We start from the raw sequence: 15,783 nt of genomic DNA, 5'->3' as shown, positions 1-15,783 counted from the left end.
TCCCATGGAGTCAAAATGATCATGAGAATGGTGAATAAAAATCCCAGAATTACACGGAGGGACCTGATGAATGACCTGCAAAGCAACAGAGGCTACCATAAGTAACACACTACACCGAGTGGGACTCAAATCCTGCAGTGCCAGACGCGTCCCCCTGATTAAGCCAGTACATGTCCAGGCCCGTCTGAAGTTTGCCAGAGAGCATATGGATGATCCAGAAGAGGGTTGGGAGAATATCATGTGGTCAGTCAGATAAAACCAAAATAGAACTTTTTAGTAAAAACTCAACTTGTCGCGTTTGGCGGAAGAAGAATGCAGAGTTGCATCCCAAGAACACCATACCTACTGTGAAGCATGGGGGAGGAAACATCATGCTTTGGGGCTGTTTTTCTGCAAAGGGGACAGGAAAATATTATGACCATAATATGACCTAAAATGGACATGTTGGCTCCTGAAGTGGACATATCAGCATCTAAAATGGACATATTATCACCTAAAACGTACATATTAACACTTAAAATGTACATATTAGCACCTAAAATGTACATATTACCACATAAAATATCCATATTATGACCTAAAATATACATATCAACACTTAAAATGTACATATTAGTACCTAAAATGTACATACTAACACTTAAATGTTAAAATTACCACCTAAAATATCCATATTGTGACCTAAAATGGATATATTAGCTCCTGAAATGGACATATTAGCAACAAAAATGTACATATTAACACTTAAAATGTACATATTAGTACCTAAAATGTACATTTTACCACCTAAAATATCCATATTATGACCTAAAATGTACATATTAACACTTAAAATGTACATATTAGTACCTAAAATGTACATGTTAACACTTAAAATGTACATATTAGTACCTAAAATGTACATGTTAACACTTAAAATGTACATATTAGTACCTAAAATGTACATATTAACACTTAAAATGTACATGTTAGAACCTAAAAAAAAGGTTATGTTACAAAGTATTGAGTTGAACTTTTGTTATTGACCAAATACTTTTTTTTCCACCATAATTTACAAATAAATTCTTTGAAAATCCTACAATGTGTTTCCCAGGATTTTTTTTTTTTTTTGTCTCTCATAGTTAAAGTGTACCTATGATGAAAATTACAGACCTCTCTCATTTATTCTAAGTAGGAGAACTTGCACAATCAGTGGCTGACTAAATACATTTTTGGCCCCACTGTATATTTTTCAGCTCAACTGTCACAGAATAGAATGCACAGGATTGGTCGGATAACATCGGCAGAGAAGGATACATCTATGCTGCCTTCAAAGATCGTTCAGATGAATCTCAGGAGACAGAAATTAAGCTAACTATTGGATTCAGACATGCCTTGGAATGTACCCTCCGAAGGTAGCATTTTTATCCTTTCATTCACAGCCGTTGCCAAAGTTTGTGCATCATGTTCATAGTCAATGTGATAAACTACACAGAGGTACGACACCTGTAAGAACTAACTTAATACATCCATCAACAATTAGCTGGTTAAAAGCAACAGCAAAAAAGGAAAAGTGAAATTAGTTTTGAGAAAAGTGATATTTTGAGAACTAATGAAATTGCATTCATTTATTGTTGAGTGTGGCTTCAAGTGTCCAAATGATTTTCTCTCTTGGTGTTATACAGCTACTACAGATCTTTCTGTATTCCACATTATTCCTTTCTTATTTTTCAGAAAAAGGTTGCGCTTGTGTCGCATTCAATCAATATCAAGATAGTTATCTATTGTATATCATTCACGAGTGGGCTGAAATATAATCCCACGAGGTAATACTGAACAACAAGTGTGACCTGTGACTTTAAAAGGACCAAGAACACCTGTAATCACCACATATTGTACTGTACAACCAGTGACCTCAACATGATTTCATGTCCTTGATGCACCAGTCAGAATGAAATACTTTGTCTAGCAAGGGAATTAAGGAAAACATGCCAAAATACTTTCTCTGAGTGAAACATTAAGCATTAATAGATTTTCCCTGCAATTTAACTTGCATTTACACTGAGACTATAACTCACTGTGATTTTTATTTATTTATAGAACAACCTTACAACCTTTCCATCTTTCACTTTTCCTTTTTTCTTGATTAAAATTATAATGATATCCAAATAATAACCTTTAATCATCTTTCAATTATAATTAACTGTTTAAAAATAAAATAGTTTGACTGTCTCGTTTTTTTAAATGTAATTACTGTGACAAGTTAAATGGATGGAAACATAGATAATAATATAATAATGACAATATAGACAGTAATCGAATTATGAAAATTAAAACATTGCAGATTGACACTTTTTTTGCAGAACTGCTAAATAGAATTAGTGAAAAACAATCTACCTGTTGCTAACCTAGTTCTTGACAAAATCTTGATTAATAGTCGTCAAGATAATAATAAAACAAATATTATTATAAAGTTTAGGAGAGACCAAAATGTGTGGGTTGATTCTTTGTTGATTACTCCTCGTGTCAATAGTGATGGTGAGTAAATAAAATTCCCAAAGAGGTCCTTAAAATCAAAGGGCAGGCTTATGAAAAGTCATCACGTACTGATATTCCATTCGGTTACCGTGTTCTCATTCCACTATTGTGTGACCGAGTGAAGTTTGTGACCAGTCAGTTCATTACATGATGAACAAAGGAATACTCCACTCCCCCTTTGTGCTCAACTTTGAGAGCAGACGCACCAAAACTCCCGCTAAAATATTGCAAAAACATTTACCTATGTCAGGAAGTCATCTTCGAAGAATTTTATCTTAAACATGTTTAAGTCCATTGATGCGTGATCCCGTTTTGTCGTTGTAATCCAAAAAGCGTAAAACTTTCAGCGTTCAGATGTTTTGCTTGTATTGATGATAATGCATTGTCTGCACGTGCTTAGACAGCTCGATAGACCACGCCCCCTTCACCCATGACCACACCCCCTGTCCAATACCATGTACTTAGCAGCATGACACCTACAGTTTCACCTACTCACGTTTGTAAAGAACTTTATTCATGCTTGTCTGTTTTTTTTTTTTAAGTTAGAAAATGTAAAGATAATAAAATCTTACTTTGACATGATAGTCGTAAATTGCACTCATGAAAAATTTCTTACACTAACAGCACATCCACAGGTGTTGATTCTGAAATATACTGCTCAAAAAAAATAAAGTGAACACTTACACTTAAAAAGTAAAAACAAGAAAAAAGTATTTAATAGGATTATTTCATTCATTCAGATCTATGATGTGTTATTTTAGTGTTCCCTTTATTTTATTTTTTTTGAGCAGTGTATATTGAGTCACATTTGTTTCTTCAATTGAATATAAAGGTCATTGAGTGTATTGAGGGCTCTTTTTTGAGTAAACTGCTTATGTTTGTAAATAAATATACGTTCACAAAAGCTATCAGGTTGTATGTGACATGCATGGATCCACTAGTTTGTGGATCAGTGTAAATATTTCTAAGTGTTTCTAATCTCTCTAAGTGCACTGATACAAACCATCTGTGCTGCCTTCTGCTAGTGCTAAAGAGTTATTTAGTGTGTTGATTGGGATTAATTAATTTTATTAGTAAAAAAATTATTAGCATATATATATGCTAATACATTTTTTACTAATAAAATTAATTAATCGCAATCAATATATAAACACACACACGCACACACACACATACATACATACATACATACATACACATAAAAAAACATGCATACACATAATATACAAGGAAAAAATAATAAATAATTAATAGCAGATTCATCTTCAAAAGTTTACATAATGCTTTTATTTTATCTTTTATTCCATTTTAGTACTGCCCTTCAGAAGCTACATAAGATGCTACAACTCTGATCATAATATTCAAAACATTTTTTGTGTGTGTGTGTGTGTGTGTGTTGAGATAGCTTTTCTAGACAGCATTAAATAAATAAAAAACATGCAATTTTTATAATCTCTTTTATTTAGTTACAAATAAATGTTGGTAACCCCGAACCTGTGTGTGTGCGTGCGTGCTTGTGTTTGTGTGTGTGGCCTGGTAAACCCTAAGAAGATAGCAAAATCCGAAATCTTTGTCCAAAATCTTTGCATATGAATCATACTATTTATTTTTTATTTTTTTATTATTATTATTTTTTATTTATTTTTTTTGAAAATGAGAAAATTCAGAAAGTTTTCTGTGATGGGAAGGTTTAGGGACAGGGTTAGTGTAAGGGGATAGAATTTTGAAAATCCCCATACAACACGAAAACACAACGTGTGTGTGTGTGCGTGCGTGTGTGTAACACACACACACACACACACACACATATATATATATGAACTTTGCCTGTGTCATTGACTCCAGATAACAAGTCAGTGCATAGCAAGTAACACAGATCCATGAGTTTGCAACCAGCACCCCAACACAATCCATCATCCAAGTCTGCTTGACAGACTGATACATTCATATCTTTACTTTGCACAACTGTGGTATTCAAACGGCTTCCTGTCTCTTTTCTCATTTGGGGGATGTAAACAGATTAACGCAAAAATCTTCCGAGGGCCCCCTCCCCATTCCCGACACAAACCAGTGCACCCAGAAGGAATTAATTGGTTTCAGCAGTCATCCCTTCTGAACAATCCACTTGAGCGCCCCCAATGTAGCCTCCCGGCAGAGACATCTCATCTGTCTCACACTCCTCCCCCACAGAGCCGACGTCTAGACCCTCTTGCTGCAGTGTGCATCCATGCTCACACTTGACTAGGGCATTAGGTTCACACCCTGCACTATCAGTTGGGATGATGCTAGATAATGACTCAGGCCGAGTTGCTGAAACACTCAGCTCTTGAGACACTGACAAACCATCTGATCTGTTTTTTCCCCTCATGTAAACATGCCATATTGCCGACATGTAATGTGATTATTGCATGTTTGTGATGTCTGGATCGTCTCTGTTAGACGCACACTCAACGCCTGGGTCTTATTGCGGACAACCGGGGAGGGAGGGGTGAATGGATGGATGTTTACTAAGGACTAGAGAATTGAAACAGTGGTGTAATGTTATTATGCGACAGTACCCTGTCCCTCCAGGTTGCAACATGCCCGTCAGTCACTACATACGTCTCATTTAGTGTGACGTGCAGAAACGGAGCTGATGCAGGGGACTGTGTAAGTGGTATTGATAAATAATCATATTTATTCTCAGCTTTCGAGCTTGATATTTTATACTGGAATGTTTTTAAAGTTGGGAAACACAATTTATATAATTTTAGTGTTCAGTGTTGGCGTAGTTACTGTGTTTAGCCTTTGTGGGGCAGTGCTGCTCCCAGAAATGAACACGCGTGTTGTGGTGCAGAAAGATTCTTTGGATTTATGACACGTTAAATGCAAGGACAAATTGTATTTGGGAAATCAGAAAGGGAAACAGTCTTGCAACTGAGATTCAGTTCCAGCTGATTTTATTTCCTTCTTGGAAAAAGACAAAGTTCTGTACAGAGGTCTGACAGGCAGTGACTTGACACAATTGGCTGGCTTTTGAGTTCACTACTCAAATGTTGAGATATGGTATGGCAAGACAAAACAATATTGTACACAGCATATTGCACAAAATGAAACAATAAAACATATCTATATATTCCAAAAGTCATGAACAACACTCTTAAACATAGGGATGTATAAAGATATATGTTCTCGTTCCTGTCATGATATATCATCGTCAGACATAAACACGCAATCTTTTACTTATTTTACAGTCAATGTACATAGAAGTCTTCATGTTGATCCTCTGCCTTAAACACAACTGCTCTACATAAACCTGAATTCAGAAATACAAAATGCTATTCGCCATGCCATAATATACTAAAACAATTAGCTACATTTAGCCAACAAGTAGAAAAGATTAAATATCCTTGTACAATTATGGAGTGAAGATGTACTTCATTGTTCATGAATTATAGGCATTTCGACCGTATCTGTAATTCCATCCAGTGGTTCAAACCGAAACGCGTCACTATAAAAGCACAAAGAAATCGGTATTCAAAAGGTACAGTGTCCCAAATGAGGACACGATAAAACGCAGCTGTCGCTGCAGCTACATACAACCTCATTCAGCGCGCGCATCGTAGGCTAATGATGATTGGTCGTTGAAATGTAGATACTGTCTCTTTAAGAAGCCTGTGGATTGACACTGTAAACATGTTTAGGGGGCAGATTCTGGAGACAACCCAACCCCCTGGCTTTAAAAATCGGAAATCCAAACAGCGATATTCACCGATTGACACCCCCTCGATAGATTTTGTACAAAAATACACTCAGAAAATAATGAAACATTTAATCTCCGTTCCATGTGAGAAGTCATCAATTAAATAATACGAAACAAAACTAGCCCTTCCGCGAGAAAGACGAACATGTGCATGTGTAGCCTATACACACACACACACAACAGACTGACTAGAACACAACTGACTGAGGGGAGCAATGTTTGGCCGTTATAAATACTACATCGATATAAAAATGCCAGCGCTTAAAAGTTACTTGTTGCGAGAGAACGAGGATGAAAAAAGTAAAAGGCAGAGAAAGAGAGAGAGAGAACGCTCCTCGGATGAATTTTGGTCCTGATTTGTAGTGTAAAGAGTCGAATATCATCTGAGTTGCGTCTGAATCCTGATGTCATGACGACAGAAAAGCTGGTGATAGTGATTGTTTTGTTTTTGCGTCTGATACGGCGCTGCTGCCATTCGGTCTCAATGAATCAACACCAGTTACGCTTCTCAACAGCCTTTCGTGGTTAAATCGTAATGAAAGCATGCGATTCTGGTCTAACAAACGACTCTGGTAAACAACCTCAAGCGCGAGCACCTCCATTCAGTACCTCCAGCAAAAAAAAAAAAACAAGCATTTTTTTCTCTTTAAAAACGTCCCTTTTTAAGTCGAAGAGGGCGCACAACTCGCCACCGCGCAACGCCTTCCTTCCTCTGCGTCCAAAGCGCGCCTCCTTCCAGCACCAAACGAGCAAGCTAAGCACATTTCATCTGCACTCTTGTCAGTGGATAATGAGAGCCCACAGTATCTGATGCATGATAAACAAGAGGAATCACGTCGTTGATTCGTCTTCTGACTCATCTCGGAGGATTTTTGCAGTCCTCCAGTCATTTAGATTTTTTTTCCCCCAAAGTTCTCCTTTCAATCAGACTCGTTATTAGCGCTCAATAAGTGAACACCAAGTTTGATATTGTCGATTCGAGCCAGTCCCCTGATATCATCTCGCTCACCTCTGGAGTGCAGTAGTCGGGGAACTCAAAGTGCGAGCCGGAGCCAGACTCAAAGTTGAACTCCAAATCTCTGTCCAGAGGCGCTGTGCCAAACGTGCTTAAGCTGTCAAAGCCGGGACTGGGGTCCGCCAGCTCGTCCTCGAACTCCTCGTCCGAGGAGGACGACTGCGACGAGGACGAGTGCGAGGCGGAGGGCGTCGGAGACGGCGCGCGGGTGTACTTGAAGCGCGCGGCGGGCTCCGCGTCTTCTTTCCCGCTTGCCAGCCCGTCGTCATACAGGCTCAGCGGGTCGCTGGATTCCGCCGAGCTGCTCAGAGTGGGACTGGCCGGCACAGCGACGGAGGGCGGGCTGCTGTCAGAGCTGCATCCCCCGAACACATGCCCGCGCTTTGCTGGCTTCTCGGGTATTTGTTTGGCGGCGGAGACGGACCTGGACTTGTAGAGCGCGTGGTGGTCTGCAGGGACGGAGTGGGCGGTCAGCTCGAGCGGCGTGGACTTTCTGTGCGTCCTGCTGAAAGATTTCGAGCTCTTTTTGGATGCAGACTTCGCGCCGGGGCTGCCACTCACGCGCTCCCCCTTCTCTCCAGTCTTGCCGCTGGATGACTTCACCTTCTTCCGAGGTCGATATTTGTAGTCAGGATAGTCTGCCATGTGCTTGAGCCGCAGACGCTCGGCCTCGCGGATGAAGGGGATCTTGTCGCTGTCCTTCAAAAGTTTCCAGCGCTTGCCGAGTCTCTTGGAGATCTCCGCGTTGTGCATGTCCGGCGACTGTTCCATGATCTTGCGCCTCTCGATCTGCGACCAAACCATGAACGCGTTCATCGGCCTCTTGATGTGCCCCGATGGGGTTTTGCACCAGGCGATGTCCATTTTATCCCCAGCTGAGTTTGGGGAGCCGGGGGTCTGAGACGCGTCCATGTCTAGGTCCATCTCCCCCGAATCAATAGAATCGCCGGGGAGCACGTCGCTGTTGCTGTTACTGATGTGCGTTTGCTCCACCATAGCCAGGTCTGTGTCCATGCGCTACAAACAGTCTCAACTTTTAATTGCGCACGAAAATCCTACACGTGCTGCAGCTCGAGACGCGTCTTTCTTCTTCACTCTTGTGTGGAATGAGATTTAGTCAGTCTGGACACAAAGTTGCTGCTGCTGCTGACTGTCTTTTGGTTCAGCACACCGTCCACAAAGCGCATATCCCTGTCAAGTCCCGGCAACGTCGTCAAATTCAACAGTCTGCCGTTCAACTGCCGGTTCGACTGAAAACGAACCCAGAGTGCGCTCTGGACGCGAAGTATCTGAAGCCGTTTAATGGAAACGGGCAAGTGTCTTCATCATAGTTTGTCGTATGACCATGCGGTAGGTTTAAGCGACTGCACTTTTTCATGCTCTGAACTTCCTATCACCCTTCACAACTTTCAATACTTCTGCTTAACCGCCTCACAAGGATTTATCCTTTTCCGAAGGTATAAAGGAAAGAGATTCCAGCCAATCAGCTGCTGTCACTAGCCTATCCACAGCCAAAGCCACACCTCGTCGCCGTTCATTGGCTGAATATAGTATCTAATAATAATCGGCGCGTGCAATGAGAAGCTTTCTGTCTGACCTCATTCCATCTACACTGCAAACTTAGTTTTAAAGGCACATTATGCACTCCCCCTTTCCTAGATCGCACGCTGAATTTGGCAAGGGTGTAAGTTAGGATAAGCAATTCTGATGTTCGATTATGAGCGATAACACGGATTAAAATGTGCTAAGATCGTTAAACCCAGCTTTCCACAATCAGGTGTTTACTTTTTTTTTTCATAGAGGGACCGCAAATTATTGTTTTACTTATGATATTTAATAGCGTTATGAATAGAATGTTCTAATAAAAACAACAATCGCTCATCCATTAATATTCAGCATTCACAGCACCGCGCGTTATTTATTTATACACAAAGACAGCGCGCGCCCACATGCCACGCGCTTCTCCATTCAAAGGCAGCATGTTCTTGTTTGTGTTGTTAGCTCGCGCTCCAGTTATAGGGTTGCGAAAAATAAAATATTGATAAACGTGCTTTATGGTTGGTTTTCGGCAATGTCTATTTCCTACACAGCCCGTTTCATATTCTTACAAATGTTGTATTTCTAGCTAGGCTACTAGAACGAATCTGATACCAGAATGCACTCACACAGCAAACAGTCAAATGCAAGAGGTGAAGAAAGCGTTTGGCAACATGACTCTGTTTAAACCGCATTCGTTCATGCCTCCAGATGGCGTACTAGAGCCAACGTAGGACCGAAAACAGTTGTTATTCCACACAGAAAGTGTCTGCTCTGAATAACTGTTTAACTAGATAAAACAGATCTGAATATGCATTACGTAATCAAGTCATCTATCATGGATAGAACATCACAACAAAAGCCAAGTGTCTCAAGTCACATTATTGTGAGATGGGAAGATTCAGGTCTACTATCTCTGCTAAGCAGACAGTGACTTCCTAAACCCTGAATCATTATAACTGAAATCAATATTTCAGTGACCTCAGAGCTAAAGTATTAGTTAAAGAAAAAGGTTAACCATTTACCACACCAATTGTACACCGTGTGCATGAGATTTTCTAAGGCAATACTGTGCCCATTTGATTTTGAATACAGTAATCAAACACCTTTGACTGTTTAAACAGGTGTGCTGGGGAGAATGCACACTAGTTTACCTTATCGTGTCTCATTACAGGGACAGATGGTCGCCCTGCTACACTTACGATTATTTACTTTAGGAGTTACACCTCACTATGAACAGCTATAGGCCACACAACTGTTATTTTCTCCAGGTGAGTCAAAGGTGAGTACTGTTGCATGATGCCAGAATCGATTGTTTTACTTTGTCGACAACTTCAAAACTTTGTTTCAATTTGCTTATAATCTCGACAACCACAGCAAGTGTATTATAGGTGTGCTATTTAAGTCACTACAGGCAGAAACGTTTGTTCATGGTCAGTTATGAGGTTTTTGTGCTATTTGACTTTTTATAATGTCAAGGAAACATCCATAATACACTTATAAGTGATAACGGTGGTAATATACACTCACAGGCCTGGTTTCACAGACAGTGTTTAGATTAAGCCTGCATAGGCCTCAGTTCAATTAAAGTTTAAGTTAAATTAGACAAAAACATGTGCATTTTGAGACAAAACAATAGTACTGACTTATTTTAAAATGTGTCAGTGCAAGTTACTTTCAGTTAAAACAGCTCAAACATGCATTTTAGCCTGGGACTAGGCTTAAAGGGATAGTTCACTTTGAAAATTAATTAATTTTTTTATGTTTTAGCTTACCTTAAGGGCATCCAAGATGTAGGTGTCTTTGTTTCCACAGTTTCAATTTTGATATTTTTTGGTCCGTTCTTGTCTGTCAGTCATATAATGGAGGTTTATGGGGTCCTCCTCGAAGAGTATGCACAGAGAAGTCCAAATTAAACATGACAACATTTTTTTCGCACTTCCGGCGCTTGCGCAGGTCACTTGGACGTGACAATAGGTAAGAATAAATAGCCTACTGTTCGTTTTCTCACACAAACGTATGCCTTCAATGTCTTAGGTCATCAATGTGTACTTACATGAGTCATTCAATCATGTTTAATCTGGACTTCATGCTCTTTGAGGTGGACCCCATAAACCTCCATTTTATGACTGACAGACAAGAACGGTTTGACCTAAAACTATCAAAATTGAAAATACTATGGAAACAAAGACATCTTGGATGCGCTTGAGGTAAGCTAAAACATATCAAAAATTCATTTCAAAGTGAACTATCCCTTTAAGCCTCGTCTGTGAAACCATGGGATGGTGTGCTGTAATAGGGCTGAAGAATCATGATCATAACCTTTATATCCGATTCCATACTGAAATCTCAGATGGCCAGACAGTGTTTTATTGGTTTAAATCGTTGAAATGTTGGTGTCCCATGTCCCAGGAAACTTTATGAAATTTTAGATTAAATGTGTGATATGACTAAGTGTTCATAAACAGCTGTTTCTCAATTGAAACAAACAGAGGGCTAGATCCACAAACAGGTTTTCTTACATCACGTCTTAACAAGCAGATTGCACTGTAGATTTCAATTATAATGCATATCTTTAAAGGCTGTTTTCTCAAAATTAGAATTTTTTTTTATTTTTTTATTCAGCAGCACTTACATATACTTAACAGTTTTATTTACATCTGCATTTGCCTGATTTTATACTTTTTATTCTTAAATACAAAGTGATTTTTTTTGCTGTTAACAGTATTTTACTATGTATAGAGTGACAAAAAGAGATATCCAAAATCCCCTCTAAAACCTTTGAATTCCGAACCTGCCCGTCTCTATTTACGGTTCAGATTTCTGTTCTGGAAATGTATGCAAATGAGTGCATATGTAATGAGATCATTTGCATATTTAAACATCACATTTCAGAAAACCTGTAATACCACCTTTTTGTTTTACGACTCTTAACAACTGGGGAAGTGTGGTGATGTCTTTTAGTTAAATCCTTATTCACCAGGGCTGTCTTTTTAAGAAAACAAAATCACCTACAGGATAAAAGACATGAAAGAGATGGACAAATCCACTCATAATGAGAGTATTTGATCTCGTAGGCTGAAACGAGAGACTTTAGTAATGGTCTGGCGGCACGGCGCACCGACGACTGCCTGCTTAATTCACTCATTCACTCCCCGCTACCACGGTGTTCAATCCAAACCCCACTCCTCAAGCTTGACTTAGCGTTGCCATGGAAATCCTGACTGTTTGCTCTCAAAACACATTCAGACAAGAAAGTACATGATCTTGCTAGTCTTAGCCCAGCGGAGCTGAACTACGCAGTCTACAAGGACACGGGAACGTTCTCATCAATCTGCCTGTCGATCTCCAAACCCATACACAAACAAATATGAATGGATTTGCATAGATGTCAATCTGATGGCTTGGGTTATAGACAAGCGGCCAACGGACTAGATCTGGGTTTATGAAAATGAGCTTATCCTGCAGTTGCCAGGAAGATGAATTGGGGCAGGGAACAGAGCAGACAGTGTGTACACGGAGGTCAGAACGATAGCTGGAGCCGTTATGACACGGTCTGGGGGAGCGTGCCTTCGAGTTATTCATTACATTCTTTCTGTCCCATCATTGCTGCCTTCCTCATTACCAGGCTAATTTCTCCAGCCCCTCTGCGCCGCTGCCGTCGCACAATGGAGTCTTTGTGCCTGCGAGCGTGTGTGTGTATCTGCGTGAGATTGCAACTGTTCAACTGAAATTTAACTGTGGTCCAAGCTGACCCCAGAAGGTACTCCTCTTAGCTTTTAAAGTCGCGGATCCCATCTGTAATGCTTTAAGTTCTCATAACTTAAACTCTTAACTTATTCTGCGAAAAGGTCACCCAAATGTCTGTCCCTTTCTTTAGTTGGATAAGCTTGCTTGTGGTGAGGTCACCCAGAGAGCCAAAACGGTTACAGCCAATTGTCCAGCTCAGCAGAAGACTGAGAACACAAGTTCAGGAGTGAACGGCTGATGGCTTATCTTCCACAAGGGTTTATTTCCCCATTGCAGCAATAAATCAGGAACGGCGCCCAAAGGCACGCCTCCTTTTTCAGGTTTCACGTGTTTCTAACGTTCACCCAGTGCAACTCAATACAAGAGCTCCCGAGAACAGCAACGTTTATCTTGATAGCATCACTTCATCAGCACAACTGTTCTCAAAAGTGGTTTCATGTTAATTATGAGCTGATGTGTTTTCTCGATAAAGAGTCCATTGAAAAACTGAACAGAATTTGTTGGATAGATTCCAGTCAGGTTCATTTGTTTAAAGTGTTACCAACCGTTATGAACTGAGGTGATAATTACAGTCCAACCGATATCTGTTCATCAAGAGACATATGTCTATTTTAATTCATTTATTTTCATATACCTGTTATTTATTAAGTGGGTGAATCTCATGAAACCTTTCAAGTTATATTTCACCCTGAAACTAAAAATAATTACACTGTAAAAAAATATTGTTCACTGTAAAAAAATACACTGTAAATTTTACAGTAAAAAAACGGCAGCTGTGGTTGCCAGAACTTTACCGTTGTGGGAATGTCAATTTACGGTTTTTCACTGTAAATTATACAATGATTTGTTCTTGTTCACTTTCAAAAACTGTAAATTTAACGGTATTTTACTGTAAAATAATATCACAGTTATTTACCGTGTATAGTACGGAAACTTTCTGTTTACCAATTAACCGTTTTGCACTGTAGCATTTTCAAAGTATTTTACCGTTAAAATCACGGTTATTTTTTACAGTGTTGGTTTAACTTAAAAAAGTGAGTAACCTGGTTGCCTTAAAATTTTTAGTTGATTGAATTGGAAAAAGTGAGTTAATACAATGAAGGGGATTAATTTAATCATCAGAAACTCAAAATAATAAGTTATCTCAACTAAATAAATTATTTAAGTTGATTTGACGAAAGAAAAAATGTTGTGATTTTTACAGTGAGAAATGAAAAGGAAAGCAACAAAGCCTGTTTTACAACAGATTTTAATTTTGACAATGACAATTAAACACTCCCACATAATTCTCATTAGTGTAATGTAATATAACAATTGCTTATTGTTTTAATGTGGGAAAACATATTTGCATATTATTTGTGAAGTCTTTTACATCGTTGCAGCAATAATGTTTATTTAAAGAAATACATAAACTCTCAATGTGCTAAAGTAAAACACTGTATTACTGTAATGAGAGCATAATGATAATCACCTCTTAATGAATGATGGAGTTTATTCTTTCTTGAAGGAAGAAAAAGGAGAAAAAAAATGTCTGAATCTATTATGATAATTAATTTCATTGAAATAATTCAAAAGGTTGTGTCTTAAGATTCGTCTTTGTTATTTATGCAAATTCAAATATTTTTTTTTCTCTCCCATTAATTTTTTGAACGTTGGAGGGTAATCTAATAAATTCATTTTTTTAGTGTGATTTACAGAAGGATTTAGGGAAAATAGTCTGAAAATTTCTTTTTTTGAAAGTGTATAGCAGGTAACGAGCATCCATATATATGGACAATATAATGTTAAATTGTGCTACATAGTCACCAACTGAAAAAAAAAAATATATATATACATATATATATTCACTTTTGTGTACATGAGAGCTTAAACTCAATCTCTTATTTAGTAAACACAAGAGGTTTTACTCAAGGTTATGAATAGAGCTTGTGCTGCTCTGGAAGCAACAAAAAGTGTTTTGATGAGCAGAGTGCATTCACTTGTAGAAATGTCTTGTTTATGTTTTGCAAGCAACCTTGAGCAGGAGATTTTTTTCTCTGGGTTATTGTAAGGCTGTGCTTTTAAGTAAAAGGAGAGGGAAATGTTTTGTGGACAGTGAAGCGAGTGAAGAAAGAATGGCTAAATTTACAGTTATGGAGAGTGAATGGCCACTCTGCATTGAAAGTTATGTAATTTGGCTCAAGGTTTGGACCAAAAGTGGAAAATGTTTAGGTGAATATTGGAACAAGATATTGTGTGTGTGTGTGTGTGTGTGTGTTTGCTGTCACGTTCATTTTCCTTTCTGTTGGAGTTAGAGAGGACCCATCACTGACTTAACAGGTGCTGCTACACACACACACACGCATTCACGCCTGCACGCACATCTTTACATGAAACCCAAACCCACTGACCTAAATTAATCTCAGTCAGGTCTACAAAGATGAGAGATATTCAACATATGTTTTAAGTTAAATCAAAAAAGAAAGAAAAAAAGACGCAGTTAAAATGAATGGAGACTGGAACTGTCAAGCTTCAAAAATGATGTGAAAGCACTGTAAATTATCATAAAAGTAATCCATAGGACTTGCTCTGCATGGCAGAATGAGAGAAGTAACAATGATGGATTCATGAATGAATCATTCCTCTGAAACAGATATTTTCAATGAATAAGTTGATCCACATCCAGTGCTTGAAATGAAAAAAAAAAAAAAAAAAAAAAAAAGAGTGCCGGTACTCCCGATGCTCGGTCAAAATAGGTTTCTGAGGAAGGGAGGGCTGAGGGTACGGGCAACATGTCAGAAGTGCCAGTATGTAAGAAAAACTGGTGGTGTGCGTACCACAGGAATTTATCAGCAGTTAACAAGAATATTGTTGAATAACAACTTAAATTGGTTGGTTAACACAAATGTCATGTCTTCAGAGTACTTGGAATATATATTTTACAGTACATTACATGTACTTATAGAGTACTTACAGTACTGGACTGGTTAATATAAGGTAACTACATGGGTTAATGGTTAGGGTCAGAGTTAGTACCTTGTTAATACCCATTGCAATTACTATTATAATAGGTTTATACTATATTCATGGGTTACAGGACTCTAAAGTAAAGTGCTAATATGGATCACTTTACGAATGAAGCTTGAAAGCTCTTTTCCACTGAAAAGGGCGACCTTCAGCTTTTAGAAAAAAAAAAGTGTCCCACTGAAGAAAGTACACTTTAAATGAATACTTGATTATTTTA

The 15,783-nt window shown here is 38.6% G+C and overlaps 2 protein-coding genes across 6 annotated transcripts in view; both read right to left on the bottom strand.

Moving 5' to 3' along the window:
- Positions 1-15,783, bottom strand: part of nrsn1l (neurensin 1-like) — a 404,164-nt gene that overhangs the window by 201,930 nt on the left and 186,451 nt on the right. The window contains exon 1 of one of the 5 annotated variants that reach the window (XM_039681108.2): positions 2,759-2,887. The exons of 3 other annotated variants lie outside the window; for them this stretch is intronic. The gene's annotated coding sequence lies outside the window, so the exon portion shown is untranslated. Of the gene's footprint in view, positions 1-2,758; positions 2,888-15,783 lie in introns of those variants that run through there. One more of the 5 variants, XM_089123358.1, reaches the window with a different exon arrangement.
- On the bottom strand, positions 5,440-8,709 carry sox4a (SRY-box transcription factor 4a). The gene has a single exon (XM_039681107.2). The coding sequence runs from the start codon at positions 8,286-8,288 to the stop codon at positions 7,203-7,205; it is 1,086 nt and encodes a 361-aa protein (XP_039537041.1). The 5' UTR covers positions 8,289-8,709; the 3' UTR covers positions 5,440-7,202.

Source organism: Pimephales promelas, chromosome 18, assembly GCF_988280905.1.
Source record: "Pimephales promelas chromosome 18, fPimPro1.hap1.1, whole genome shotgun sequence".
In the NCBI taxonomy this organism is placed as follows: Eukaryota; Metazoa; Chordata; class Actinopteri; order Cypriniformes; family Leuciscidae; genus Pimephales; species Pimephales promelas.
Note: the sequence above shows the minus strand (reverse complement) of the source record. Positions and strands in the feature narration are given on the sequence as shown.

Coding starts and splice junctions, on each gene's coding strand:
- sox4a (XM_039681107.2), bottom strand. CDS start 8,288: ATGGACACAGACCTGGCTATGGTGGAGCAAACGCACATCAGTAACAGC.